This window comes from Aquarana catesbeiana, linkage group LG03, assembly GCF_042186555.1.
Source record: "Aquarana catesbeiana isolate 2022-GZ linkage group LG03, ASM4218655v1, whole genome shotgun sequence".
In the NCBI taxonomy this organism is placed as follows: Eukaryota; Metazoa; Chordata; class Amphibia; order Anura; family Ranidae; genus Aquarana; species Aquarana catesbeiana.
In genome coordinates this window covers 407,888,298-407,916,240 of record NC_133326.1, presented here as the reverse complement: position 1 = coordinate 407,916,240, position 27,943 = coordinate 407,888,298, and the positions used below count along the sequence as shown (strand labels likewise).

At 41.4% G+C, this 27,943-nt stretch overlaps 1 protein-coding gene across 2 annotated transcripts in view; it reads right to left on the bottom strand.

The window, feature by feature from the left end:
- Positions 1-27,943, bottom strand: part of DOCK2 (dedicator of cytokinesis 2) — a 475,532-nt gene that overhangs the window by 310,036 nt on the left and 137,553 nt on the right. For both annotated transcript variants that reach the window (XM_073620719.1, XM_073620720.1), the window contains exons 14-17: positions 24,223-24,338; positions 14,832-14,930; positions 5,245-5,317; positions 5,054-5,157 (exon numbers count right to left, since the gene is read on the bottom strand). In XM_073620719.1, the coding sequence (XP_073476820.1) occupies positions 5,054-5,157; positions 5,245-5,317; positions 14,832-14,930; positions 24,223-24,338 (392 nt within the window). The remainder of the gene's footprint in view (positions 1-5,053; positions 5,158-5,244; positions 5,318-14,831; positions 14,931-24,222; positions 24,339-27,943) is intronic.

Here is a 27,943-nt window from a genome sequence, read left to right as displayed (position 1 = left end):
TGTATTGCTTCAGATTAGAATAAACAAAAACATAATTCTAGGAACTAGTTAGGTAATAATATATTTGTTTTAAGAAAAGACAGAAAAAGCTTCCATTACTTCTGGATTATTGAACATATTTGTCCTAAAAAGTAATAAATCTATTGTTATTACCTGATAATATATAACTGAACAAGAATTTCCTTATTTCACTTATATATTCTAAGGCTATATGAATCAGAAGTAATAAGAAATATAACTGGAATGTAACATGATCCCACACAGTGTGTGACTATCAGAATGCAGTTACATTCAGTTATAAATATAGGTTTTTTATAGAGAACCATCTCTTAGTATAATATATGAAGAGATATCAGGAATTAGGATGTCAATCCATTGAATCTTCTTGGTCCATGGATGATGTGGCATAACGGCCTCTTTTGTGAGAATGATGATTCCCATTTTGTTCTGAAATTTTCTGGGTGCTGCCTGAAGGTGAAGATGACGCTATTCTTCTGCGTGTGGGAGTGTTGCTGCTTGTGGGTTCTGTCAGATTTAATTTTAAAAGGGTTTGTTGTAGTTCATCTGCTGATCTGCTTCTGTAAATTGTACCTTGGTAGTTAAATCTGACTGAAAAGGGGAAGCCCCATTGATACATAATGTTGTGGCGTTGCAGTTCCATTAGTTGGGGTTTCATGGATCGTCTTTTAGTAATAGTAAGTTGGGATAGGTCAGCAAAAATTTGATAATTGTGTCCTTGAAAATTAAGTTCCTTTTTTTCTCTTGCAGCAATTAGTATTTGTTCTTTCGTTCTGTAATAATGAAATTTTGTGATTATATCACGTGGGGGTCCATCTTTCTTTTTGGCTGTGAGGGCTCTGTGTACTCTGTCCAGTTCTAAACGTTCAATAGGGATATCTGGCTTTAGTTCTTGTAATAGAGCAGTAATAGTAGATTGCAGGTCTGTCACAGTTTCAGGTATTCCCCTTATGCGCAAGTTTGAACGTCTGGCTCTATTTTCGTAATCTTCGAGCTTAGTTTGAAGTATTAAATTCTCTTTTTTTAATTGTTCCAATTCTGTTATATTTTCTTGGGTTGTAATTTCAATTTCATCCATTTTTATTTCTAAGGCTGCGGTGCGGTTTCCCAGCTCTCTTATTTCTTTGGTTAGGCTTTTTGTTATTTGGTCTGAGGTTTGTTTTAAAGCCTTATGAAGCATCTTTTCAAATTGTAATAATATTACTGGGGATACTGAGGAGGCTTGTGGAGAAGTTTGTGAGAGGATTTCTTCTGTATCTGACTCAAATGGAGAGTCTTGCTGTGACATTTTCTGTCTGTGAGAGCGCCCTGATGCTGTATCTTGTGAGGTGACTGGAGCTGCTTCAGCTGCAGTGAGTGCCTGTGAGCTCTTTGTGAGGTGATTTTTATTTCTGCCACGGTTTCCTCCCAGTACCATATTTCCTGCCCAAACTTTCACAGTTTGTTCCCTGGGGCAAAAAGGTTCAAATGGATACCTTTTGAGCCTGCAGGCTCCGCTTTGTCCTTCTCTTCTCTCCTCAGCGGTGTGGAGCTCTAACAATGCATGTCTGCTCTGCTAGGCTCCGCCTCCTGCCCCTCTTTTGACTTGTTTTTCAACTACAGACTGCTTGTTCCCTATCTGCTTAATTTGCTGCCTGATCTCTGCTTGTTCTCTTCCTGCTGGGGCAATCCACAGGGCTGCAACCTGGCATTATCATGCAGCGAAACCTACATCATCTGCTAGGGAGATCTCCTTTTGTATTCCTCCAGCTTACTACTGAGTGAACCTTTATACAGCTTTAGTCCTTGCCTCTGAGCCTGATCCCAGACTGTGACAATAAGCTTACTTGTATGTACTAGGTACAAGTTTTATGTAAGAGTTTATTACCTTTTACTTTGGTAGCAAAAACTCCAACTTAAAGTTTCTGGTAACTTTTGATCAGTCCTTCACAATGGCTTGGAGAAATTTTAGCCCATTCCTTTTTACAGAACAGCTTCAACTCAGATACTTTGGTGAGCTTCCTCACATGAACTGAGCACTTCATGGCTTTCCACAATGTTTCTATAGGACTAAGGTCAGCACTTTGACTCAGCCATTCCAAACATTAACTATTGCTTCAACCATTTTTTTAGTAGTGAATGATACACTTTCTATTGATTTTCAGTTTGGCATGGATGGATACCCTGATGTTTCCTCTCAGAATTTGCTGGTACCATTCAGAATTCATATTTTTTAGCAATGATAGCAAGATAGCCTGTGGGCAGCAAAGCATGGTACCACCACCACCACCACGTTTCATAGAAATGACAAGGTTCTATGATGGAATGCGGTGTTTGCCTTTTTTATCATTTTTTTTTTTCAAGCCATTTTTTTCAGTAGTTTTTATGAAATTGTACACAGACAGCAATGTACTTTTTGGACAGTAATGGATTTCTCCTTACAATAATGCCATGCACACCAATGTTGATAAATTAATAAAAATGACCATTTGCCTCTAATTCCTTATTGCGTGTACACGCGGGCAGACTTTCTAGCATCAAACGTCCAACGGTCTTTCCGACGGACTTACAACGGACTTCTGAATGAACGGACTTGGCCACGCATGAACGGATAAAGTCCGTCGAAAGTTTGTTCATTTTGAATGTGATGACATACGACGGGACTAGAAAAGGAAGTCAATCTTGTCGCTTTTATCGGCGAGATTGATACCTTGCGAGCCCCGTTGCGGGAGCCAGCGCCAAGCTGGCTCGCTCATCTGGAAAGGAAAAATGTTTTTTCCTTTCACAATGAGTGACAAGCATTGCTGACATTAAGGCCGAGTTCACACTGGTGCGGGGATCCCCGCCAATACCAGGCACTGTGTTTGGTATGAATCTTGAGGGGGAACTCCACGCCAAATTTTAAATGAAAAAAACCGGCATGTGTTCCCCTCCAAGAGCATACCAGGCCTTTAGGTCTGGTATGGATTTTAAGGGGAACCCCCTACGCCGAAAAAACGGCATGGGGGTCCCCCCAAAATCCATACCAGACCCTTACTCGAGCATGCAGCCCGGCCGGTCAGGAAAGGGGGTGGGGATGAGCGAGCGCCCCCCCTCCTGAACCGTACCAGGCCGCATGCCCTCAACATGGGGGGTGGGTACTTTGGGGAAAGGGGGCGTCCTGCGGCCCCCCACCCCAAAGCACCGTGTCCCCATGTTGATGAGGACAAGGGCCCCTTCCCGACAGGAAGAAGATGACGGAGAAGACCGGGCCAATGCCAGCAAAAGAGCGGCAAAAGAGCAGAAGATAGCGGAGGAGCCCGGCAGAAGAACCGGAGAACAGGAGAAGAACCAGAGAGTGGGAGAAGAGTCCGGAGAGTGGAAGAAGAAGCAGGATAGAACGGAGAAGTCGGAAGAGACCCCTGGAGCTGCCTAATAAATTACTTTAAAATCCTGTCTAGTGTGTTTTTTTTATTGACACATTTTCCCCCCAGGTGAATGGATAGGGGTACGATGTACCCCATACTCATTCACATAGGGCGGGGGCCGGGATCTGGTAGGCCCCCGGATTCGATAAACCCCCCTGCCCGCAGACCCCGACAACCAATGGCCAGGGTTGTAGGGAAGGGGCTCTTGTCCTCATTAACATAGAGACAAGGTGCTTTGGGGTGGGGGGGCCGCAGTGCACCCCCTTTCCCCAAAGCACCCACCCTGCATGTTGAGGGCATGTGGCCTGGTACGGTTCAGGAGGGGGGGTGCTCGCTCGTCCCCACCCCCTTTCTTGACCGGCCAGGCTGCATGCTCGGATAAGGGTCTGGTATGGATTTTGGGGGGAACCCCACGCCGTCTTTTTGGCGTAGGGGGTTCCCCTTAAAATCCATACCAGACCTAAGGGACATTGTCACCTCTTTCTCGCGCTTGCTGCAATAGGAAAATGTGTTTTTTCTATTGCAGCGAGCGTGAGATGTACAGTATCCTGTTGCCGACAACCAGCGCGCTGGAAACATTCTCGCAGGCAGGTGCTGTAGCTGCCCTTGCGTCGTATTTGGTCCGTCGGACCAGCATACAGATGATTGGTTTTCCCGATAGGAACTGGTTCCGGCAGAGTTCCAGCGGGAAGATTTGAAACATGTTTCAAATCTAAAGTCCGTCTGATTTTCGACCAAAAAGGTCCGTTGGAAGTCCGATGAAGCCCACACACGGTCGGATCGTCCGATGGATTCGTTCCGGCGGGCAAGCTCGGTCGAAAAGTCCGCCCGTGTGTACACGACATTAGACATTACCCTGGAGTTCTTTGACATCTCTTCGAGTAAGACTTGCCTTGCTTTTGATGTGATCTTTGTTGGTCAAAAACTTCTAAGGAATGTATCAATAATGTTGAACTGCCTGCATTTGTACACAATCTGCAAGACAGATAATGAGTACCATCCTAACTACATTTTGTAGCATGGAGAGTATCAATGCCTGTTTTTGGAGGTTCTCAGAAATCTCCTTTGTTCAAGCCACGACACACTACCACAAACCTGCTTTTGTCATATTCGCATAGTGAAGACCCAGATTTCTGTTCTTTTAAAAAGGTGGTTCCCTAATTCACATAAATTGACAATCCTAAAGGTTCACATATTTTACTACACAAATATGTAACTTTCCTCAATAAATAAATGAACAAGTATACTGTTTTTTGACTCATTTTTAATTAGGTTTTGATTATGTAGTTTTAGGACTCTGAAAACAGATACATTTTCAAGTAATATTTATGTAGAAATATTGAGAATTCTAAATCCTTAGAGTGCAACTTGCCATAAGAGAACCCACGAAAGATAAATGCTAAATATGATAGAAGAACACAGAAAAAGCACTGCTCAACTAAAATCTGAACTGGAGCTCAGTAGCGATGTTGAATAGAAAGCAAGTAAATTGGCAGTCATTTGCAAATTTTGCCATCACAAAGAAAATGAATAAGTGTGAAAACAGGTTTCATGAATATTTTTTTTGTAAAGCAAGCAAAATTTAAACAGTAAATGTAAATCACCATCCTCCTGGCAATATTAAGCACATATTGGTGTCAATACTGTACCTTTATTACCACTAATTCATGGACTCCATCATGCAGAGTTGTACCATCATCTTTCATAAGCTTTACATATGCCATGGCAAAGTTTCTTTCTCCTTTGTCTTTGGCTACAACGACACAATGACACAAAACACTGGTATAAAAGTTAACAATTATTTCAATATGATATTAGTAAACAATAAATTGTTACTCACATTCTTGAGATGATCGGTGTCTTAACATAAAGCGGAGGTGTATTCGTTGCATTTCTTCAATTGGGACTGCAACCTTTGGGATGAGATCAGTTTTAAGAGATGTATACATATAAAAAGTATAAATCGAAATAAATGTTTAATAATAGTATAAAAATATAAAATTAGGAACCTTGTTTATAAAAAAAAAGCACCACATGGCACTGATGTGATGCTGAGGGACGGGGAGCAATTGTATTCTTTTATACTTTCACTGCCAAGTCTTGCTCTCAACTTAACCTCGTGGTCAGATCATTTTTGCTATTGTTTACTTTTTTATCATGTTTCACAATTTTTTACCTACATTTAAATATCCCCACACAATATATTTTCTGAAAGCAAAGGAAATGTGCAAATGGTTATCAAAACAATATTTTATATAAAATAATCCACTAAAATAATTATTAACACACACAAACACAATATAACGCAATTCTTACTGAATCTAAAAGGTAAAACTGTATTGGGATAATAAATAAAAATTTATTTCTACCATTTTAAATTTTGCCTTCTTGCAAAATAAGCACCTAGAGGTTGGCTTCACACCTATGCCTTGTGATAATGCCCAATCCATAGTGCCATCCATGTGCTTTGTTGATGTGCATTGTGAGAAAATTACTTAGGGATAAGATTTTTTTCTAATGCAGCATGCCACTCATATGGTTTTTATAAACAGCTAAGAAAATGTGGAATAGACTACCTCAGGAACTAGTTCTAGCCAGCTCAGTAGATTGTTTTAAAAAAATAGGTAGATGCATCCCTAAATGCACAAAATATAATTGGATATTAACATTTATAGATAGTAACAGTAGAAATTGTTTATCCAGGTAATATCTGATTGCCTTCAGGGCTCAGGAAGGACTTTTTTCCCCCTGCTGCAGCACAATGCTTTATGTTTTTTTTTTAGTTTATTTTATGCTTTCTTCTGAAGCAACTGTGGGTATAGGGTTATGTATTTGGATGGTTTCTATTTATTTAGTTTTCCTTTTGGTTTAACTAGATTTAAAAGAAAAAAATAAACCTGATGAACTTTGTGACTACATAAACTGAAAGAAATTGGCTAATCTCTGACTTCAGAGTCTCTATTTCTAATGATGCATTTCTTCACAGTACATGCAGCTACTGAGGTCAGTGATAGTTTGTTTGAGGCTGGGTTCACACTATTGCGAATTGGATGCGGGTTTCCCCACATCCATATTGCATAGCAGGAGATTGTGACTGGCTCTCTATGGAGCCAGTTCACACATCTCCGCAGTGACTCTAGTGCGAATTGCACAGGAGCCCTGTGCTTCTTTTGGTCCATTTCAGGTCCGAATTCAGCCCAAAATTCAGGCTGAAATCAGAGCTGATACAATGAATGGAGATGCACCGGACTCCTGCTGTGAGCCGCTGTGTTCTTTAGTGTGAACCCAGCCTTAAAGTTCTTTAACTGCATTTTTATGGAATCAATATTCTTCAAAATGTAAAGTCTAAACACAGGTGCCATTAAGCTTGCCAATAGAGGAGACACAATGGTCAACCAATCTCACTATTGCCAAGAGCAACTTGCTAGAAGCTTATTTATTATGTTTCTGCCAAAATGCCGTTATATGTTATTATTATTGTAAACAGTGCAACATACTATATGTCTTCTTTTGCAGGTCTAAAGTATTTGTAATGAAGAAAGACATAACTAACTGATGTGGGGTTTATGTAATGTATGCTACTTAGGCATAGTAACTGTAAATACGGTATATGTTAATGATGACTAGGGATGAGCTGAACACCCCCCTGTTCGGTTCGCACTAGAAAATGCGAACAGGAAAAAAGTTCATTCGAACACGCGAACACCGTTAAAATCTATGGGACACGAACATGAATAATCAAAAGTGCTAATTTTAAAGGCTTATATGCAAGTTATTGTCATAAAAAGTGTTTGGGGACCTGGGTCCTGCCCCAGGGGACATGGATCAATGCAAAAAAAACTTTTAAAAACAGCCGTTTTTTCAGGAGCAGTGATTTTAATAATGCTTAAAGTCAAACAATAAAAGTGTAATATCCCTTTAAATTTCGTAGCTGGGGGGGTGTCTATAGTATGCCTGTAAAGGGGCGCATGTTTCCCGTGTTTTAGAACAGTCTGACAGCAAAATGACATTTCAAAGGAAAAAAGCCATTTAAAACTACTCGCGGCTATTGCATTGCCGGTCCGACAATACACATAGAAGTTCATTGATAAAAACGGCATGGGAATTCCCCACAGGGGAACCCCGAACCAAAATTTTTTTAAAAAATGACGTGGGGGTACCCCTAAATTCCATACCAGGCCCTTCAGGTCTGGTATGGATATTAAGGGGAACCCCTGACAAAATTTTTTAAAAAAATGACGTGGGGGTCCCCCTAAAAATCCATACCAGACACGCAACCTGGCAGGCCGCAGGAAAAGAGGGGGGGATGAGGGAGCGGCCCCCCCTCCTGAACCGTACCAGGCCACATGCCCTCAACATTGGGAGGGTGCTTTGGGGTAGCCCCCCAAAACACCTTGTCCCCATGTTGATGAGGACAAGGGCCTCATCCCCACAACCCTGACCGGTGGTTGTGGGGGTCTGCGGGCGGGGGGCTTATCGGAATCTGGAAGCCCCCTTTAACAAGGGGACCCCCAGATCCCGCCCCCCCTGTGTGAAATGGTAAGGGGGTACAAAAGTACTCCTACCATTTCACTAAAAAACTGTCAAAAATGTTAAAAATGACAAGAGACAGTTTTTGACAATTCCTTTATTTAAATGCTTCTTCTTTCTTCTTTCTTCTATCTTTCTTCATCTTCTTCTTCTTCTTCTTCTGGTTCTTCTGGCTCTTCTGGTTCTTCCTCCGGCGTTCTCGTCTAGCATCTCCTCCACGGCATCTTCTATCTTCTTCTCCTCAGGCCGCTCCGCACCCATGGCATGGGGGGAGGCTCCCGCTCTTCTCTTCATCTTCTTCTCTTCTTCATCTTCTTCTTTATCTTCTTCTCTGCTTCATCTTCTTCTCTTCTTCTCTTCTTCATTTTCTTCTCCGGGCCGCTCCGCATCCATGCTGGCATGGAGGGAGGCTCCCGCTGTGTGACGGCGTCTTCTCATCTGACGGTTCTTAAATAACGGGGGGCGGGGCCACCTGATGACCCCGCCCCCCTCTGACGCACGGTGACTTGACGGGACTTCCCTGTGACATCACGGGGAATGCCACAGGGAAGTCCCGTCATGTCCCGTTATTTAAGAACCGTCAGAAGAGGAGACGCCGTCACACAGCGGGAGCCTCCCTCCATGCCAGCATGGATGCGGAGCGGCCCGGAGAAGAAGATGAAGAAGAGAAGAAGAGAAGAAAAGAAGAAGATGAAGAAGAAGATGAAGAAGAGAAGAAGATGAAGAGAAGAGCGGGAGCCTCCCCCATGCCATGGGTGCGGAGCGGCCCGAGGAGAAGAAGATAGAAAACGCCACAGAGGAGATGCTGGACGAGAACACCGGAGGAAGAACCAGAAGAGCCAGAAGAACCAGAAGAAGAAGAAGAAGATGAAGGGAGATAGAAGAAAGAAGAAGCATTTAAATAAAGGAATTGTCAAAAACTGTCTCTTGTCATTTTTAACATTTTTGACAGTTTTTTAGTGAAATGGTAGGGGTACTTTTGTACCCCCTTACCATTTCACACAGGGGGGGGCCGGGATCTGGGGGTCCCCTTGTTAAAGGGGGCTTCCAGATTCTGATAAGCCCCCCGCCCGCAGACCCCCACAACCACCGGCCAGGGTTGTGGGGATGAGGCCCTTGTCCTCATCAACATGGGGACAAAGTGTTTTGGGGGGCTACTCCAAAGCACCCTCCCAATGTTGAGGGCATGTGGCCTGGTATGGTTCAGGAGGGGGGGGCACTATCTCATCCCCCCTCTTTTCCTGCGGCCTGCCAGGTTGCGTGCTCGGATAAGGGTCTGGTATGGATTTTTGGGGGGACCCACGCCGTGTTTTGGTTTTTTTTTGGCGAGGGGTTCCCCTTAAAATCCATACCAGACCTGAAGGGTCTGGTATGGAATTTAGGGGGAACCCCACGTCATTTTTTTTTTTAAATTTTGGCCAGGATTCCCCTTAATATCCATACCAGACCTGAAGGGTCTGGTATGGAATTTAGGGGGACCCCCATGTCATTTTTTTTTTTTAATTTAGGTTGGGGGTTCCCCTGTGGGGAATTCCCATGCCGTTTTTATCAATGAACTTCTATGTGTATTGTCGGACCGGCAATGCAATAGCCGTGAGTAGTTTTAAATGGCTTTTTTCCTTTGAAATGTCATTTTGCTGTCAGACTGTTCTAAACACGGGAAACATGCGCCCTTTTACAGGCATACTATAGACACCCCCCAGCTACGAAATTTAAAGGGATATTACACTTTTATTGTTTGACTTTAAGCATTATTAAAATCACTGCTCCTGAAAAAACGGCCGTTTTTAAAAGTTTTTTTTGCATTGATCCATGTCCCCTGGGGCAGGACCCAGGTCCCCAAACACTTTTTATGACAATAACTTGCATATAAGCCTTTAAAATGAGCACTTTTGATTTATTCCATAGACTTTTAAAGGGTGTTCTGCGGCATTCGAATTTGCCGCGAACACCCCAAATTGTTCGCTGTTCGGCGAACTTGCGAACAGCCAATGTTCGAGTCGAACATGAGTTCGACTCGAACTCGAAGCTCATCCCTAATGATGACATATAGAAATATTAAAACCATCAACAGGTTATATTAACATGAGAATACAGTATGTAACATGAGAATACAGTATGTTCTTAGAACAGCAGGATTCTCTAGAAACTGTTTACTGCTATGCATGACTTGTTAGTGTATTTCCATAAACAAAGCATACAGAAATGCAGTTATAGTGTCCCATTTAAAAGTAAATATGACATTGATAAATACATTCCAAAATACACATTTTCTCTTTCGCTAAGGAGCACCATATTTAAAGAAGTGCTAAACTTTCCTTTTTTAATACAGTTTATGCTTTGGAAAAAATGTCCCTGCAATGCAAACCTACAAATACACCTCTCATTTGCTTTTTTTCAACAGTGACTCCACCCATTCCCCCCTACAACCTCTGAGGCCCTCCTCAATCTTGAACACAGTGCAGGAAAGCATATGGTACATTATGGTATGGGATCTCCAATGTTTCCTCACTCTCTTTCTGTCTCTACCTTTTCTGACAGCTTTCTCTGCGCCCTTTGGCACTTTATCACCACACATCTCCTCTGTTCAATTGGACAATCTCACTATAAATTTCCGCCTATAACAACATCTCTGTTATGTGGCAGTGTAAAGAAAAAAACACTAACTAAATACCTAAAGCATTGGCTTGATATCTGTCCAAAGGTTTTTAATAATGCTGCAAAGAAAGCAGGAAGAATAGTATAATGCTACGTTGTAAAAGCACCCTAATTCACACCCACTTGTTGGTCAAAAAAAATCTGTTGCTGGATACTGCATCCTGTAAGGTAAAAATTACATTCCCTATAATGTAGACCCTAGGGATGAGCTTTGGGTTTGGGTTTACCATGAATTAAACCAAACCCAAACTGTGCACAGACTAAATAGCCAGATTTGGCCAGTTCGTCCACATACTGAACCTCCAGTTGCTGCAGCCAGAAGTAACATTTTTCGTGGCAGTGTTACCATTAATAATACTATTAATGACAGCTTTTCATGGGGACCCGACGCAAAAAAACTAATAAAAAAAGGGTGTGGGGTACCCTCTAAATCAGAAGCAGATACTTATTCTAGATAGGGGTCTGATATGGATTCTTAAGGAAACCCCACCCAAAAAAACAAAAAAATTACATGAAGTTGTCCCCAAAATACATCCAGACCCTTATCCAGGCTTGCAGTAAAGGGAAAGGCAATGAGCATTCATGGAGGTCAATGATGTCACCCTGAATCTCCTGGCCACTTTTTTTGCAGACAGAAGCCAGCAGAAAGAAACGGTCATTTAGTGCAAACAGGGTTTTTTTTAAATGTCATTTTTGCTGGATTAGATTTGCATTTTACAGATGCATCACTTCATGTTCAGTTTCAAGGCAGTTGCTGTTTAGCTCAAGTACATTTTCCCTATGGCAGTGTCCAGCTACCATTGTTTTTTTTTACCAAAACTTAAAAATTGTCCTTTAAAAAGACAGGAAACAAATTACATTACAATTCAGCTCCTATAAATTAGAATGGGGTTTGGGCACTATTTTTTGCATTTGCATATTGCAGGCTGTGTTCAAGAATCCTCCTGTGGACCAGACCCAGGTGTGTTTGACCTTCTTCAGCTCACAGCAGAATTGACAGAGGAGGTTCTGCAAGGTGGTTAAGTTTTTATACAGTCACAGGTAAGAAAATTTTGTGCGTGCGCGTTTTTGACTTAGCTATTTTACACCAATTGCATGTATAAGCTGAAAATGTTAACTCTTTTTAAAGCACAGCAACAAATAGGTCATAATGCTTTTTAAGTTTTCTGGGTTTTTTTTTTTTTTTTTTTTTGCAGCCTTGTTTTAAATTGTATTATTAGTTTGATTTGTATAGTCAAATTTGTATTGACACCTTCTCCATACTTTTCTCTTTCCTACACATAGCTGAAAAGAGAAAATGAATCTTTTTTGCGCTCTGGCTCATCAAATCTTAAATCATGGAATAGAGATTCATGGCCAAAATAGACATTAGGATGTGACGAAGGGGCTCTAGGACCAGTACACCTATGGAGTCTTGATTAATCAGCAGCCTTAGTACAAGTTAATACAGAATGTGTCACAGGAAAGGATGTGAGTGGGGATGGATGGATGGCGGTTCAGATTGTGGTGCAGCAGGACTCATCAGATCTGGGAATCCTCAATGACATATGGAAAACAAAGGTGGCCATAACACAAACATCAATACGAGCATTTATCATTTATTAAAAGCATAAAAACACACTTACATGTGGATAAACAAAGTGCTGTGTAACTGTGAAGAAGCTACGAGCAAGCCGGCACAAAACAGCTGTCATGCATGGACTCCAGGACTGCTAGAGGGGGTTAGGAAAGGCGAGCTTACTGGATCAAAGCAACCATTAAGGGTAAAAAGGAGACATGTACAATGCGTTTCCTACCTCTTTTTTTTTTCAAGTATATCTTGATATACATTACTTATATCGATATATTGTTATATATGTAGCGGCCACCTACTTTTAAGCAGGTGACCTTTCTTGTTAGCTTTCTGTTACAGGTAAATTTAGACAGACTGATGCTAATTGCAGCAGGCCTGTTTTTGTTTGATTTCCATATTTGAGTGACAGGTGGTTTATGTGTTGGTCTCGGCCAATCATTAATTTGCTATATATATATATATATATATATATATATATATATATATATATATATATATATTTATATATATATATATATATTTATATTTATATATATATATATATACAGTATCTCATAAAAGTGAGTACAGCCTTCACATTTTTGTAAATATTTTATTCTATCTTTTCATGTGACAACACTGAAGAAATTACACTTTGCTATAATGTAAAGTAGTGAGTGTACAGCTTGTATAACAGTGTAAATTTGCTGACCCCTCAAAATAACTCAACACACAGATTAATGTCTAAACCACTGGCAACAAAAGTGAGTACACCCCTAAGTGAAAATGTCCAAATTGGGTCCAATTAGCCTTTTCCCTCCCCGGTGTCATGTGACTTGTTAGTGTTGCAAGGTCTCAAGAGTTAATGGGGATCAGAGTGAATGGGGAGCAGGTGTGTTAAATTTGGTGTTATCGCTCTCACTCTCTCAAACTGGTCACTGGAAGTTCAACATGGCACCTCATGGCAAAGAACTGTCTGAGGATCTGAAAAAAAGAATTGTTACTCTACATAAAGATGGCCTAGGCTAAAATAAGATTGCCAAGACCCTGAAACAGAGCTGCAGCACGGTGGCTAAGACCATACAGCGGTTTAACAGGACAGGTTCCATTCAGAACAGACCTCGCCATGGCTGACCAAAGATGTTAAATGAACATGCTCAGCATCATATCCAGAGGTTGTCTTTGGGAAATAGACATATGAGTGCTGCCAACATTGCTGCAGAGGTGGAAGGGGTGGGGGATCAGCCCGTCAGTGCTCAGACCATACGCTGCACACTGCATCAAATTGGTCTGCATGGCTGTCGTCCCAGAAGGAAGCATCTTCTAAAGATGATGCACAAGAAAGCCCAAAAACACTTTGCTGAAGACAAGCAGACTAAAGACATGAATTACTGGAACCATGTCCTGTGGTCTGATGAGACCAAGACAAACAAACGTATTTGGTTCAGATGGTGTCAAGCGTGTGTGGCGGCAACCAGGTGAGGAGTACAAAGACAAGTATGTCTTGCCTACAGTCAAACATGGTGGTGGGAGTGTCATGGTCTGGGGCTGCATGAGTGTTGCCAGCACTGGGGAGCTACAGTTCATTGAGGGAACCATAAATGGCAACATGTACTGTGACATACTGAAGCAGAGCATGATCCCCTCCCATCAGAGACTGGGCTGCAGGGCAGTATCCAAACATGAATACAACCCCAAACACACCTCCAAGACAACCACTGCCTTGCTAAAGAAGCTGAGGGTAAAGGTGATGGACTGGCCAAGCATGTCTCCAGACCTAAACCCTATTGAACATCTGTGTTGCATCCTCAAATGGAAGGTGGAGGAGCGCAAGATCTCTAACATCCACCAGCTTTGTGATGTCATCATGGAGGAGTGGAAGAGGACTCCAGTGGCAACCTGTGAAGCTTTGGTGAACTCCATGCCCAAGAGGGTTAAGGCAGTGCTGGAAAATAATGGTGACCACACAAAACATTGACACTTTGGGCCCAATTTGGACATTTTTGTACTCACTTCTGTACTCACTTTTGTTGCCAGCGGTTTAGACATTAATAGCTGTGTGTTGCATTATTTTTAGGGGACAGCAAATTTACACTGTTATAAAAGCTGTACACTCACTACTTTACATTGTAGAAAAGTGTCATTTCTTCAGTGTTGTCATATGAAAAGATATAATAAAATATTTACAAAAACGTGAGGGGTGTACACACTACACACTTTTGTGAGATACTGTATATATACAGTATATATATATATATATATATATATATATATATATATATATATATATATATATATATATATATATATATATATATATATATATATATATATATAAAGAGCCCTGGTCTGGTCCCAGAGTCTGTGCATGACAGCTGTTTTGTGCCGGCCGGCTGCGATGATCGTAGCTTCTTCACCATCTTCACAGTTACACAGCACTTTGTTTATCCACATGTATGTGTGCTTTTGTGCTACATAATACATGCTTGTGGCCACCTTTGTTTTCCTATACATAGCTGGCCCATTGTTTGGAAGTTTGAAGATTTTTCATAATATTCCACATAGGTTTGAGAACAGAATTGCTGTGCAACCATCACATAGCTGCCCTCTGTCCTTGGTTTATTTAGGGGGATGTAAATATTTTTTTTTAAGCATTTTTCTTGTCCACCCCCTACCCCCTCAAATACCTTTATGGTTTCCATCCAGCGTGGCTGTTTGATCTGATAATAGAGCACAGATCTATATTCGCTGACTGGCTTGTCGCCTGCTCCCATGCAGATTGCATTCTGATCAAAAGAAAAGTAAAAACAAAATATTATTACTTGGAATAAAAATAATAACAATTAATTGCTGTCTTGTTAATTAAGTAATCCAAAAACAAACTCATAGGCTTTCCAAACACTCATGTACAATGGTTGAATTTTCATAAACTTTAGCTCTTTGTGTTTGTCTACAGAGTACCTAAAGCTAGCCATCCACGTCAAGATTTCTCTTGTTCTGTCCGGCGGCCTGAACAAAACAAATCAAAGGATTCCCCCATCCATGTTAAACAACATGGATGGAGGAATCTCCCCTGCTAGCTATTGTTTTCTGACAGCCGTTGCTCCTGCAGCTCTAAGACAACTCAAACAGTGAATACACCTGTTTGGCTGCAGTCACTGTTCAGCCAAAAAATTTTTACTCACCCATTTTCCATCATGCTTCATAGTTACACAGTTACATAGTTAATTCTATACCCACAGTTGATCCAGAGGAAGGCAAAAACCCCAGTAGAGCATGCTCCAATTTGCTACAGCAAGGGAAAAAATTCCTTTCTGATCCGCCAAGAGGCAATCAGATTTTCCCTGGATCAACTTTACCTATAAATGTTAGTACCCAGTTATATTATGTACATTTAGGAAAGTATCCAGGCCTTTCTTAAAGCAATCTACTGAGCTGGCCAGAACCAGCTCTGGCGGGAGTCTATTCCACATTTTCACAGTTCTTACTGTGAAGAAACCTTTCCGTATTTGGAGATGAACTCTCTTTTCCTCTAGAAGTAAAGAGTGCCCCCGTGTCCTCTGTTGACCGTAAAGAGAATAACTCAACACCAAGTTCACTATATGGACCCCTTATATATTTGTACATGTTGATCATATCCCCCCTTATTCTCCTCTTCTCAAGAGTAAATAAATTCAGTTTCTCTAATCTTTCCTCATAGCTGAGATCCTCCATGCCTCTTATCAGTTTGGTTGCCCTTCTCTCCACTTTCTCCAGTTCCCCCGATATCCTTTTTGAGAACTGGTGCCCAAAACTGAACTGCATATTCCAGATGAGGTCTTTCTAATGATTTGAACAGGGGCAAAATTATATCTCTCTCTCTGGAGTCCATACCTCTCTTAATACAAGAAAGGACTTTGATCGTTTTGGAAACCGCAGCTTGGCATTGCATGTTATTATTGAGCTTATGATCTACCAAAACCCCCAGATCCTTCTCCACCACGGATTCCCCCAGTTGTACTCCCCCTAGCATGTATGATGCATGCATATTCTTAGCCCCCAAGTGCATAACTTTACATTTCTCAACATTAAACTTCATCTACCACATAGTCGCCCAATTAGACAGTGCACTGAGGTCGGCTTGTAAATTGGAGACATCCTATAAGGACGTTATTGCACTGCATAGCTTGGTGTCATTTGCAAAGACAGAAATGTTACTTTTGATACAAGACCCAATATCATTTATAAAGGTATTAAAATGTAAGGGTCCCAACACTGAACCTTGGGGCACACCACTGATAATCTTAGACCATCCAGAGTAATGCCCCGTACACACGGTCGGACTTTGTTCGGACATTCCGACAACAAAATCCTAGGATTTTTTCTGACGGATGTTGGCTCAAACTTGTCTTGCATACACACGGTCACACAAAGTTGTCGGAAAATCTGATCGTTTTAAACGCGGTGACGTAAAACATGTACGTCGGGACTATAAACGGGGCAGTGGCCAATAGCTTTCATCTCTTTATTTATTCTGAGCATGCGTGGCACTTTGTCCGTCGGATTTGTGTACACACGATCGGAATTTCCGACAACGGATTTTGTTGTCGGAAAATTTTATCTCCTGCTCTCCAACTTTGTGTGTCGGAAAATCCGATGGAAAATGTCCGATGGAGCCCACACACGGTCGGAATTTCCGACAACACGCTCCGATCGGACATTTTCCATCGGAAAATCCGACCGTGTGTACGGGGCATTAGAATCATTAACCACTACTCTCTGAATTCTGTCTTTTAGCCACTTTTCTATCCATTTACAAACTGATATTTCCAAGCCTGTAGACTTCACCTTACACATGAGCCATGTGTGCGGAACTGTATCGAACGCTTTTGCAAAATCCAAGTATACCACGTCCACAGCCACCCCTCTGTCCAAGGTTTTACTTACCTCGTCATAAAAAGAAATCAGGTTTGTCTGACAACTTCTGGCTTCAGTTTTATGAGCAGCCAATAACAGAGGGGGCAAGACTTTAAGAAAGATTTTTTGGTAATTACAAAGATCCTATTTTCTTTATCATTCATTGAGCGGCACGGAAATTGTGTAAAGTCCCTAAACAGGGGGGACAGTAATAACCACTATATAATCCAACATATGTGGAGATTATACCACAAGAGTATCTGAAGGAATCAGTGCTTGAGTGAGGGCTAGATAAAGAAGGGCCAACCAATACGGAAATTGCCATGCTTAATGGGAGGGCACCGAGCATAAGCTTTGTGTTTCATACCAGGAGAGCTAATCATCACCAAGGGGAAACTGCTACATGAAGGAACTATGGGCCCCAATAAGCAAACAGAAAACAAATCTTTAAGGGGAAGATTGAATAGACATACTATGTCCCATAATTTGGACAATTGTAGGAAAGGCTTAAGGCTAGTATATCTTTACTTCAGGGAAGGGAAGCGTGGACAAACAGAAAATGTTTAGAGGAAGAACAAGCCAGACAACAGCTGAAGACTTAAGTTGAACACTCCTAACCCATGATTTCAGGTAGAGAAAGATTTTTATCTGATAGATACCTAATCTCCTAAAGGGGGCCTTCCCCGTTTTACTAAATAAGTGTGAAACTCTGCATGCTGATATGAAATGATATTACATTCATTAGTAAAACTTTTTTGCTTTTATTTACAATTACTGTTTTTCCACTTCCAGGTTGAGTGGCACTGATGACAAATGCTTCCTGGCAAGTTCCTATAACATGTTCCAGGAGGAAGATCTAGAGTTCTAGGCAGAGCTCCAAGAAGTAGAGGGAGATGGATTAATTTGCCCTTAATGAAAATGGCCATTTTGGGAATGGCGATGAAAAGAAAATAAGGTATGCAAATAATAAAAAGTCTGGAATTATCTATATTTATCTGTTGTTGATGGCCATTTTCGAGCATTTGTAAAGTTGTCCTTGTTGTCATTTTTATGAAAATTTCTCTTTAAGAGAGAGATATCCATGGATGTGAGAGCATTCAAAGCCTAAATTCAAAATGGAGAGAAGGGAAAGTAAACCCTTAAGCTGCAAAAAACTGAAGGTGTTAACCTTGAACCTATTTTAATAAGAGGGTAGGGTGACCAACAAAACCTGTATAAAAGGGTAGGCAGATATGAGCATAATGGTAATGCAAAGTATATTAAAAAAAAAACCATCAGGGCCGGAAAAGGGAAATTAAGAAAACATCCTTCAAAAAATGCAGCTCAGTTACAGACGTGGATCTATCGTCTAGTAGTAAAGTTCTATGAAGGTCCCAGGACCTACCCAATTAGACCTTAGGGAAATCATTAGCAGGATAGCAGCATGTCCTGCTTGCTTACAGTCTAGGGGAGTATAGGACCTTCCAGTGATGGATACTTCTTTGCAAGAACAAAAGGAGGGGCACTCACTAGCCGAGCCTTCACTGTGCAAAGTCAGCATCATCAGAAGGGGTGTTCTCAAAGGCTCTAGAAAAGTGTGGTCACAAATTGCACAATTAATACTGTCCAGTGTAAGGAGTAAGTCACCCAGTCTGTTGCAGAAGGAGATCACAAAGCTTTCTGGAGGTAAAGATTTTTTGGCTTACAGATGAAGTACAGCGAAGGTCAGATAGATAGACAGACCAACAGGGGGATTTCCCAGGAGATTGAGAATTGTCCTGTAGAATTTGAATCAATGAGAGGAGAGTTCTCCTAGAATCCCCACCCTGGCCATAGTCCAACAAATAGCATCCAGGACTTATTGATCAAAAGAGATCAGCCTTGTTTAAATTTCAGATTCCAAAGCTCCGAGGAGGAGAACAAAAAAGGGCTGCAAGAGTGCATGAGAAAGGGAAACCATGTTAAAGGTAATTCTGAAAAATTCCCACAAACCCAAAAGGGGTATTAATTCATATCCAGAAGAGAGCTACAGATGATATAAACTCTGGCTTGCACGCATAACAAAAATCTATGAAAACTGATACTCTTCAAGAAAGGTCTCTTGAGTGTACCACAACAGGGATGCCAGGAAGAGGCACAAGAGTGTTGCGGCACTTTGATACATGCCTATCAGCAAATAGCTTGGGGTGTCTACTTTCCAAAAAGGGGGAGGGGGTTTGAACTGTCCTGGCATTTTATGCACATCATTAGAAGCTTATGTCACACATCACCCACTCTTCTAACCACTTGAAGACAAAGCCCTTTCTGACACTTTTTTGTTTACATGAAAAAAATGTTTTTTTTTGCTAGAAAATTACTTGGAACCCCCAAACATTATATATTTTTTTAAAGCAAAGGCCCTACAGATTAAAATGGTGGGTGTTGCAATTTTTTTTTCACACAGTATTTGCGCAGCGACTTTTCAAACGCAATTTTTTTGGAAAAAAAACACTGGTACGGTGCCAACAACTGGTCATGGAGGTCCACCCCTCCCATATTAAGGTTATATTCATGGACACAGATGGGTTTCTCCACAACACCAGTCGCTGTTTGAACTTGGACCGTCTTGACTGCGTGAAGGGAGGACAGAACTAAAACATTCTTATTATCCCTCCACTTCACAGCAAGCAAATTATTACATCTCAAACAGGCTCTCTCCCCCAGCCTAAGATGCTAATCTACAAGCCGCTAGGGTAAGCCCCGTCGATTAGATTGCACAGTGCCACAATTCCATAACACCTTCCCGCCGACCGTACGCAGATGTGCGGCCTCGGCTTTTGGGGGTTATACCGGGATGATGCCTGCAGCTGCAGGCATCATCCTGGTACCATTTTTTAGAGCCGGCGATCGGCTTTCCAGGGATAACAACTGATGAGGCTAAACGCCTCTCGGCTGTTATACCGGAGGAGCGGGAGGGGACGTCCCCCCTCCCGCCGCCTCCCGCTGCTCTCAACGGGCCTCCTGATCCACCGGGAGACCTGATCAACAATCTTTTAGATCCTTTAGACCCCCGATCCCTCCATAAAGAGTACCTGTCACCACCTGTTACTGTCACAAGGGATGTTTACATTCCTTGTGACAGCAATAAAAGTGATCAAATTTATTTTTTTTAAACACAATTTAATAATATAAAAATAAATAAAATAAATAAGAAAAAAAAATTATTTAAAGTGCCCCCGTCCCCGCGACCTCGCGCAGAAAAGGAAATGCATACGTAAGTCGCACCTGCATATGTAAACGGTGTTTAAATCACACATCTGAGGTATCGCCATGATCGTCAGAGCGAGAGCAATAATTCTAGCACTAGACCTCCTCTGTAACTCTAACCTGGTAACCGTAAAAAAAATTTAAAGTGTTGCCTACGGAGATTGTTAGGTACCGTAGTTTGTCGCCATTCCATTTTGCGTGCAATTATAAAGCGTGACATGTTTGGTATCTATTTACTCGGCGTAACATCATCTTTCACATTATACAAAAAAATTGAGCTAACTTTACTGTTTCGTTTTTTTAAAATTTATGAAAATGTCCCTTTTCCCAAAAAGTTGCGTTTAAAACACAGCTGCATAAATACTGTGTGACATAAAATATTGCAACAATCGCCATTTTATTCTCTAGATTCTCTGCTAAAAAAATATATATAATGTTTGGGGGTTCTAAGTAATTTTCTAGCAAAAAATACAGATTTTAACTTTTAAACACCAAATGTCAAAAATAGGCTTAGTCATGAAAGGGATAATCAGACAAGTAACTAAAAAGTGACATGCTTGTGTAATAATTTTCCACATACAAGTGGTACCCCTTTCCGAATAAGGGTGACACCAAGTCCCACACAATCTTACCAGTGCTCCCTACGTAGTCTGGGCAGTTCTCTGGCTCTACGTAACTATCTCTTCCCTCGTAAACCATAAAACTACATGTATAGCCTGTGGCCCTGTCACAGAGCTTATACATCTTGACCCCATATCTGACACGCTTGCTGGGAAGATACTGTTTGAATGACAAGCGTTCAGAAAACATAATCAGGGACTTATCAATGCAGACAATTTGATCAGGAGTAAACAAGGCTGAAAACTGCTGGTTGAAGTGGTTTACGAGGGACCGAATTTTGTAGAGCCGATCGTATTCAGGGCCACACCGAGGACAATAGAGTTCATTGTCATTGAAATGCAAGAACCGCAAGATGTGCTCGTATCGTGTCCTGGTCATGGAGGCAGAGAACAAGGGCATATGGTAAATTGGGTCAGTGGACCAATATGACCGTAACTCACTTTTTTAATTATGCCCATGAGGAGGGATAGGCCCAGGAAGGTCTTAAGTTCGGAAACCGTAATTGGTCTCCAATCTCTGGCAAGGGTCAACTGGGGATTAGCGGCAATGAATTGACCAGCATACAAAATGCTTTGGTCCACAACAGATCTATAGAGATCTTCCATGAAAAACAGCGAATAAAAATCAAGTGACGTAAATTCAACTTTTTACACCTGAATTCCGGGCTGGCCAGTGAATGGGGGAAGTACGGATGCTGCAGAAGTGGTGGACTCCCAATTTGGATTGGCAAATGTAGCAGGAAGGGCACTATGGGCTTGACGGGCCTGTCTTTGTCTTCTTGGTGGCTGTGGGACATTAGTTGTGCTAGCCACCTCACCAGCTTGAACTGCACTTATGGGACCCACCACGTCACCACGTGATACTGCAGTGCTGGATGTACGACCAGGATGTATTAGGCCACTGGTGCTTGCCAGTTCACCAGAAGGATGAGCGGCACTAGTACTGGCTCTCTGCTCCATATGAGAGCCCTGTGGTTCTTGCACCTCAACAACAGCAGAAGAACGGGGTCGGGTACGCCTGACCTTCGCAGGGACCACTACTCCGTCGTCAGAGCTATCTGTCAGGGTGCCGCTGCTGTCTACAGGTTTGTATTCTGAGCCTGAATCTGACAGATGGGTGAGTTCCTCTTCACTCTCATCTGTCATGCTCAGAAACGTGTAGGCCTCTTCACTAGAAGGACGCACGCTCGTGACAAAACGTCAGGCTGAAGGAGGGACGAGTGACGCATTGTGAACAGAGAAGTGGCGCCATCATGTTGGTAGGAAGTGCTGGACGCTTTCCTTTTTGCTTATGCCTATCTTTTATTTATTCAATTTGTTTCTGTGGAGTTCCTCTCCGGGCTGGGGTTGGAAAAAACACAGTCATCCTTGTCTCTGGTGGGTCTGTGAATGAGGATTCCTTGCCCAATGAGAAGACCTTGTGATGAATAAGAATTGTGGAACTGGCTCTTCAGACGTTTGTTCGATGTGTATATTCTATACACTGGCGGTAAGAGGCAGTCTTATTGGGTGTCGGTGACGGTTCTCCTATTTTCCTATCTCATTGGAGGTCTCTGGATGGACTGCAATATTTAATTTATGGATTGTATTTCTTATACATCTGCTCTATTGCCATTATGATTTAGCGCTACACCTATGTCTTCCATTTTTTGCCATTGTATCCAACAATATTGTGTTAGCTGCTTTTTTGTTATCTTATTTAGTTCTGAGTGCAGCAAATGTTTTCTTTTTTCTTCACTAGTGTACCTTCGATTGGACATTTTGGCCTCTAAATTTACTGTTACACTAGTGAGACTCACAGGAAAAAAGAGCACCTGACTGTCAGCAACTGCTTCAAATGCTCCCAAAAAAACAGTTAGGGTTCGCAGGGATCAGGCCTGACTTTGCGAATGCTGCAGTTATGTGTTCAGTGTTTTGTAAGTGACAGTGATCGGTTGATACAGCACTTGGGTGGGTTGGGCTGGGCTGAGGGGCTAAACGCAGGTGCTAGCAGGTATCTGGGCTGATCCTGCTAACGCTGCATTTTTGGGAACCCTAAACTATTGGGGATGCTAATATAGTACTGATCAGATCAAAGATATCGATCCATTCAGACACTATACTATTAAGGGAGGTGTATGGTGCGTGCGAGGGTGTTATCGCTACTGGCACTAATCTGACGCTGCCTGGGGCGACGCAGACCCTAACTGATGCTATAATCTAACTGATGTCACCCGCCGGGTGATCAGGAGGTTAAACCTTTTTGGGTAATATATGGTGGGTGCCCTGATGCTATAAAAAAACAAACTAAATAACCAGCATCACCTGTAACACTAATACAGTGATCACTGGTGACAGGGGGTGATCAAGGGGTTAAACCTTTATTAGGGGGGTTTAGGGGGGTCTCTAGACCTATCTGGGGCTACTACTAAGTACCCTAATGCTGATTAGTGTCACAAATGACACCAGTCACTGAGTACAGTGATCAAAGAAAAATATGAAAACTGCACTGGGTGAGACAGTGACAGGGAGTGAAGGGATTAACTGGGGGGGGGGGATCGGGGGGTGAAATGTGTGCCTATGTGTACTGTGTCAGTGTAGTGTTGGTGCAACTAATGTTTGGATGTCCTCTCTCCTCTCTCTGGAACGGAAAAGAGTTCCATGAGGGGAGATGACATCACTTGTGTTTACACTTACACAGGCGGGGGAGGATTTCATTTGTCAGAACCGATCAGCAGGTCCAGGTCAGAAATCATTGTCCTGTGCCTGGAGACTGATCGGTTCTGAAACAAATCCGATCATCGCGGCCGACGTAAGGTAACGTCGCTTCGCCCACCCGTGCCATTCTGCCGCAGTAAAACTGTGGTGTCTGGTCGGGAAAAGGTTAAAACTGTCTGTTACTGGCTCATTTTATACTGCTGTATCTGCATCAGTATCTGAATTCTTGCTGCAAAGCTCCAGTTTATGCTGTAAATTTAGGCCTAGCTTCAATTTTCACTGAAACAGAGTAGTCAATTATCTTTGCATTAGCTCCTCTTTGACTATATACTTCTAGTCTACATCTATATTTATGTTTGGCTACCTTCTAATTCACAATATCCTGTATAAAGTATACCTTAGTTACAACATTAGTTAATGTTTTTCCTATTTATACTTCCAACCTAATAACAATTGCAATTTAATTACAAGAGAAGAAAGTTATACTCAAATCAGCAGCTTAAAATGAAATAGGGCTTTTTATACTGGACATCACATATAATTACCTTTATTATGTTGTTGTGTATTCATTATTGTAAACCAGTTATAATTTAAAATTATTTGAAAATGTTTTAGTATTATGGAAAAAAAAAATAATTACAGGTATTACTTTCCCATCTTCATCACAGACACACATGATCACTTCCACATTTCTTTGGGTGGCTCTGTCAAAATCTCCACTCAGCAAAGTAATGTAAATATCATTCCTTACATCACCTGTGTACAAAATATAAATTCAGCAGAATATATTAAAAAAAGCTATTATTTTGTTTGTCACAAATATAAACAAGACTTTTTAAAAGGAATATATAGTGTTTTATTACATATCATTTTCTGTATGCATTTATCTTTATTGTTTCAGTTTTGGCTACAATGCTTCCCATTACTCACATTACTCATTGTCCTGAGGCAACCTATTTACCAACCTATTTTGTAAAAAAATAAATAAAATGCACATATTTTTGCAGGTAAGAAAATGTGCGTTTATTGTTTTTCTTATAAAGAGCCTGTTAAGCATTGCACCCACAATCAGCAGATCGCAGGTGAAATTTTAGGCTCCTGCAGACTGTCAGTTAAAAAATGCACAGTGTGGCGCTATTATGTGAATATAGTATGAAAAAGCTAAACATAAATTATTCATACTATATTCACATAATAGCGCCACACTGTGCATTTTTTAGTTGTTTTTTTCTCCCTGAGTCTACGGGTGTGTTGGCTGCTTACTTAGTTTGTTGTAGCGCAGCGCTGTATCATATTTCTTGAAATCCTGCAGACTGTCAGTACCTCGTATGAGCAGGCAGTTACTTAATGACAGGAAGACATCAGTGAACTACCTAGAGCACTCATCAGTGCCCTGGTAGTTAACTGAGAACTACAAGCAGACAGCCCCAATGGATAATTTTAGTTTTAGTTTCTCCATTCGCCATGCTTCATTAGGAACATGTTACACCCTGAATACAGGTTTAACATGTAACATGTTAGGAAAGGTGCACTTATCCTTTAATACTGATTTACAAACTGGACCTGAATGGTACTTTAAAAGTTTCAACAAAGCTTGCTTAAAACTCTGCAATTGCTTTGTCGCTTGCTGTTCACTCTACCATACAAGTTGAAGCCTCTGTGAAACAAACCTTCCTGTCTTGTGAAAGGTTGTCCCCAAAACAAGGAGTAAGGGCTCCTTCACACAGACGTGTCCATGTACGGAGCCCATCTGCCTGCTCAGCGATCCCCGCTGAGCAGGCAGATGACAGTGACAGTGTGCAGGGACGGACCTGTCAGAGCGCCGCTCTCCCCTATGGGGGATCGGATGAAGACGGACCGTAGAGCCCATCGTCACCCGATCCGATCCGCAGACGGATGGAAAAGTAGGTTTTTCCTCCGTCACACTTTTTCGGATCGGAGCGGGTCGGATGTCAGCGAACATGTCACCGCTGACATCCAACGCTCCATAGAGGTCTATGGAGCGTCCGTTCAAGTCCGCCTAAAAAACTGACAGGTGGACCTGAAGGGATCGTTGGTGTGAAAGAGGCCTAAGGGAAAATCTCTCTAATGGAACCATATAAATCACAAAAAAAAGACAGGGATTCTAATCCACCCCCACTCTATTTACAAAAACAAAAAGGTCTTGTGTATAGATAAACTTTATTTGTTTCCAATCTGTTTCACTTTTGTAAATCAAGTAAATATGAATTTTAGCCTAGTTTATATTTACTTTTTTCAGCCAACAAGTGAACCCCATTTTTACATATTTATCAGACATATGTCTCTGTGTGTCATTCTACCCTGCCTTCTAGGAAGGCTGTGCAGTGGTGATAAAAACTGCATCATTTATTTAAAAAAATCACTGGACAACTAATACAACTCACAAAGAACTATTTCGAAGCATAAACATTTTTTAAACAGAAATTGTTAAAAGGAAAGATCAGAAATGGTAGCCTACATTATTCTCTCATGTACTTTAACACCCCCTTCCCCCCAAAAACCTATTTATCACAATTTGGCCTATGCCATTGCCCTGTCAGGAAAATACCAGTAGTATTGAACAATGGCAAGTTTTCTATATCTTGCACTAATAAGCACTAATACACTCAAACAGTTGGGCTCATGGTGGCTCAAGAATATTAAACTGCACATGTGCTGTAAACCATCAATACTGTATGCAGAGCCTCTGGAGCAGGTAAGGTGCTTTTTTGAATGGAGTTAAACAATCAAGAAAATAGTGTTATTCCGCGTACACACGGGCGGACTTTTCGACCGGACTGGTTGGACGGACTTTCCGCCGGACTTTTGAATGAATGGACTTGCCTACACACGATCACACCAAAGTCCGATGGATTTGTACGTGATGACGTACGACTGGACTAAAATAAGGAAGTTGATAGTCAGTAGCCAATAGCTGACCTAGCGTGGGTTTTTGTCTGTTGGACTAGCATACAGACGAGCGGATTTTTCGACTGGACTCGAGTCCATCAGAAAGATTTGAAGCATGTTTCAAATCTACAGTCCGTCAGATTTTCGACTGGAAAAGTCTGCTGAAGGTCCAATGAAGCCCACACACGATCGGATTGTCCACCGGACTCGGTCCGTTGAACCAGTCCGGTCGAAAAGTTCGCTCATGTGTACGCGGCATTATACTTTTTAGCACTTCTAGGTTTTTGGTTTACTTTGGACCCCTCGCTTTAACACTTTAAACCAATTTTTTATTAGTGCTTACGGTTAATTGCCTAAAATTGCCTGGTTCATGCCTAAAATAAATGCTAACCATAAATGTACTGTAGTTCATCACATATTATTACAAGTAATTACTTCTTTACCAGTTTTTCAAAGCATCATTTATTAGCAAGCAAAGTAAAAAATGATTACAGTGGTATTACTACCTACTTTACTGATCATTAGCAAATATTATATATTTAGATGAGTTACTTTCTATGTACAGGGACCATATACATCAGAAACCTATGACAGTATAAGCAGATTTGATCCCATATGTGACAATCTGAGTGAGAAAACGTTAAAATTCACCATAGGCATTAGGTTAAACACAAGCAAATGAACTCCAAATGTCTCAACAATGACATTTACATGTACGCATTAGCATACATCAGCACCCATCCCATCCACCAGCTACAAAGCTTATCTGTCCACTAAACATGACAAAAATACTCAAAAATTTCTCTAAGATGAAGTTCCATGAAACTGCAAGTATAGGATGACTAGTATGTAATGGTTGCTTGCACTGCTGTTCTTTTATTGACCTCATCGTTATGCTGTTCTTATTTCAAAGTTCAATCATGGAATGCATTGTTTAATTGCACTGTGGTCTGTTGGGGTGTCCTTGACCTGAGTAAGCTGTCTGGCAGGGGTGCCTGGATCATAAGATAAGCTAAAAATAATTATTCTTTGAAAAGTAAAAATAGTTCTCATGCATGTATTTCATCTGTCTATTATGCTGCCTAAAGGATGAGCTCAGCTTAAAGCATAATAAAAAACTGGATGTACAAAAATGGCTTTTGGCTTTAAAGTAAAATATTGCACATTTTCCTGTTTTATGATTTAAAGCCAACATCCCAGCAGATATAAAATATTCAGCAGCTCTCAGAATAGATTCAAATGTGCTGACAATCATGTTGACAGGAAATACAGTGAACAAATGCATGACCTCTCGGTCTGCTGGTGCTCCTTTACTTTCCAGTCAGCAGACTGGGGTGAAGAGAAAGGACACTTCTCTAGCAGGAAGAATAGTGTCATTAGTCTGACTGTGCTATGTGTGATGGGGCTGTGTAAACCTCAGAATTGGATGGACAGAGATAGAAAGCCTTTGG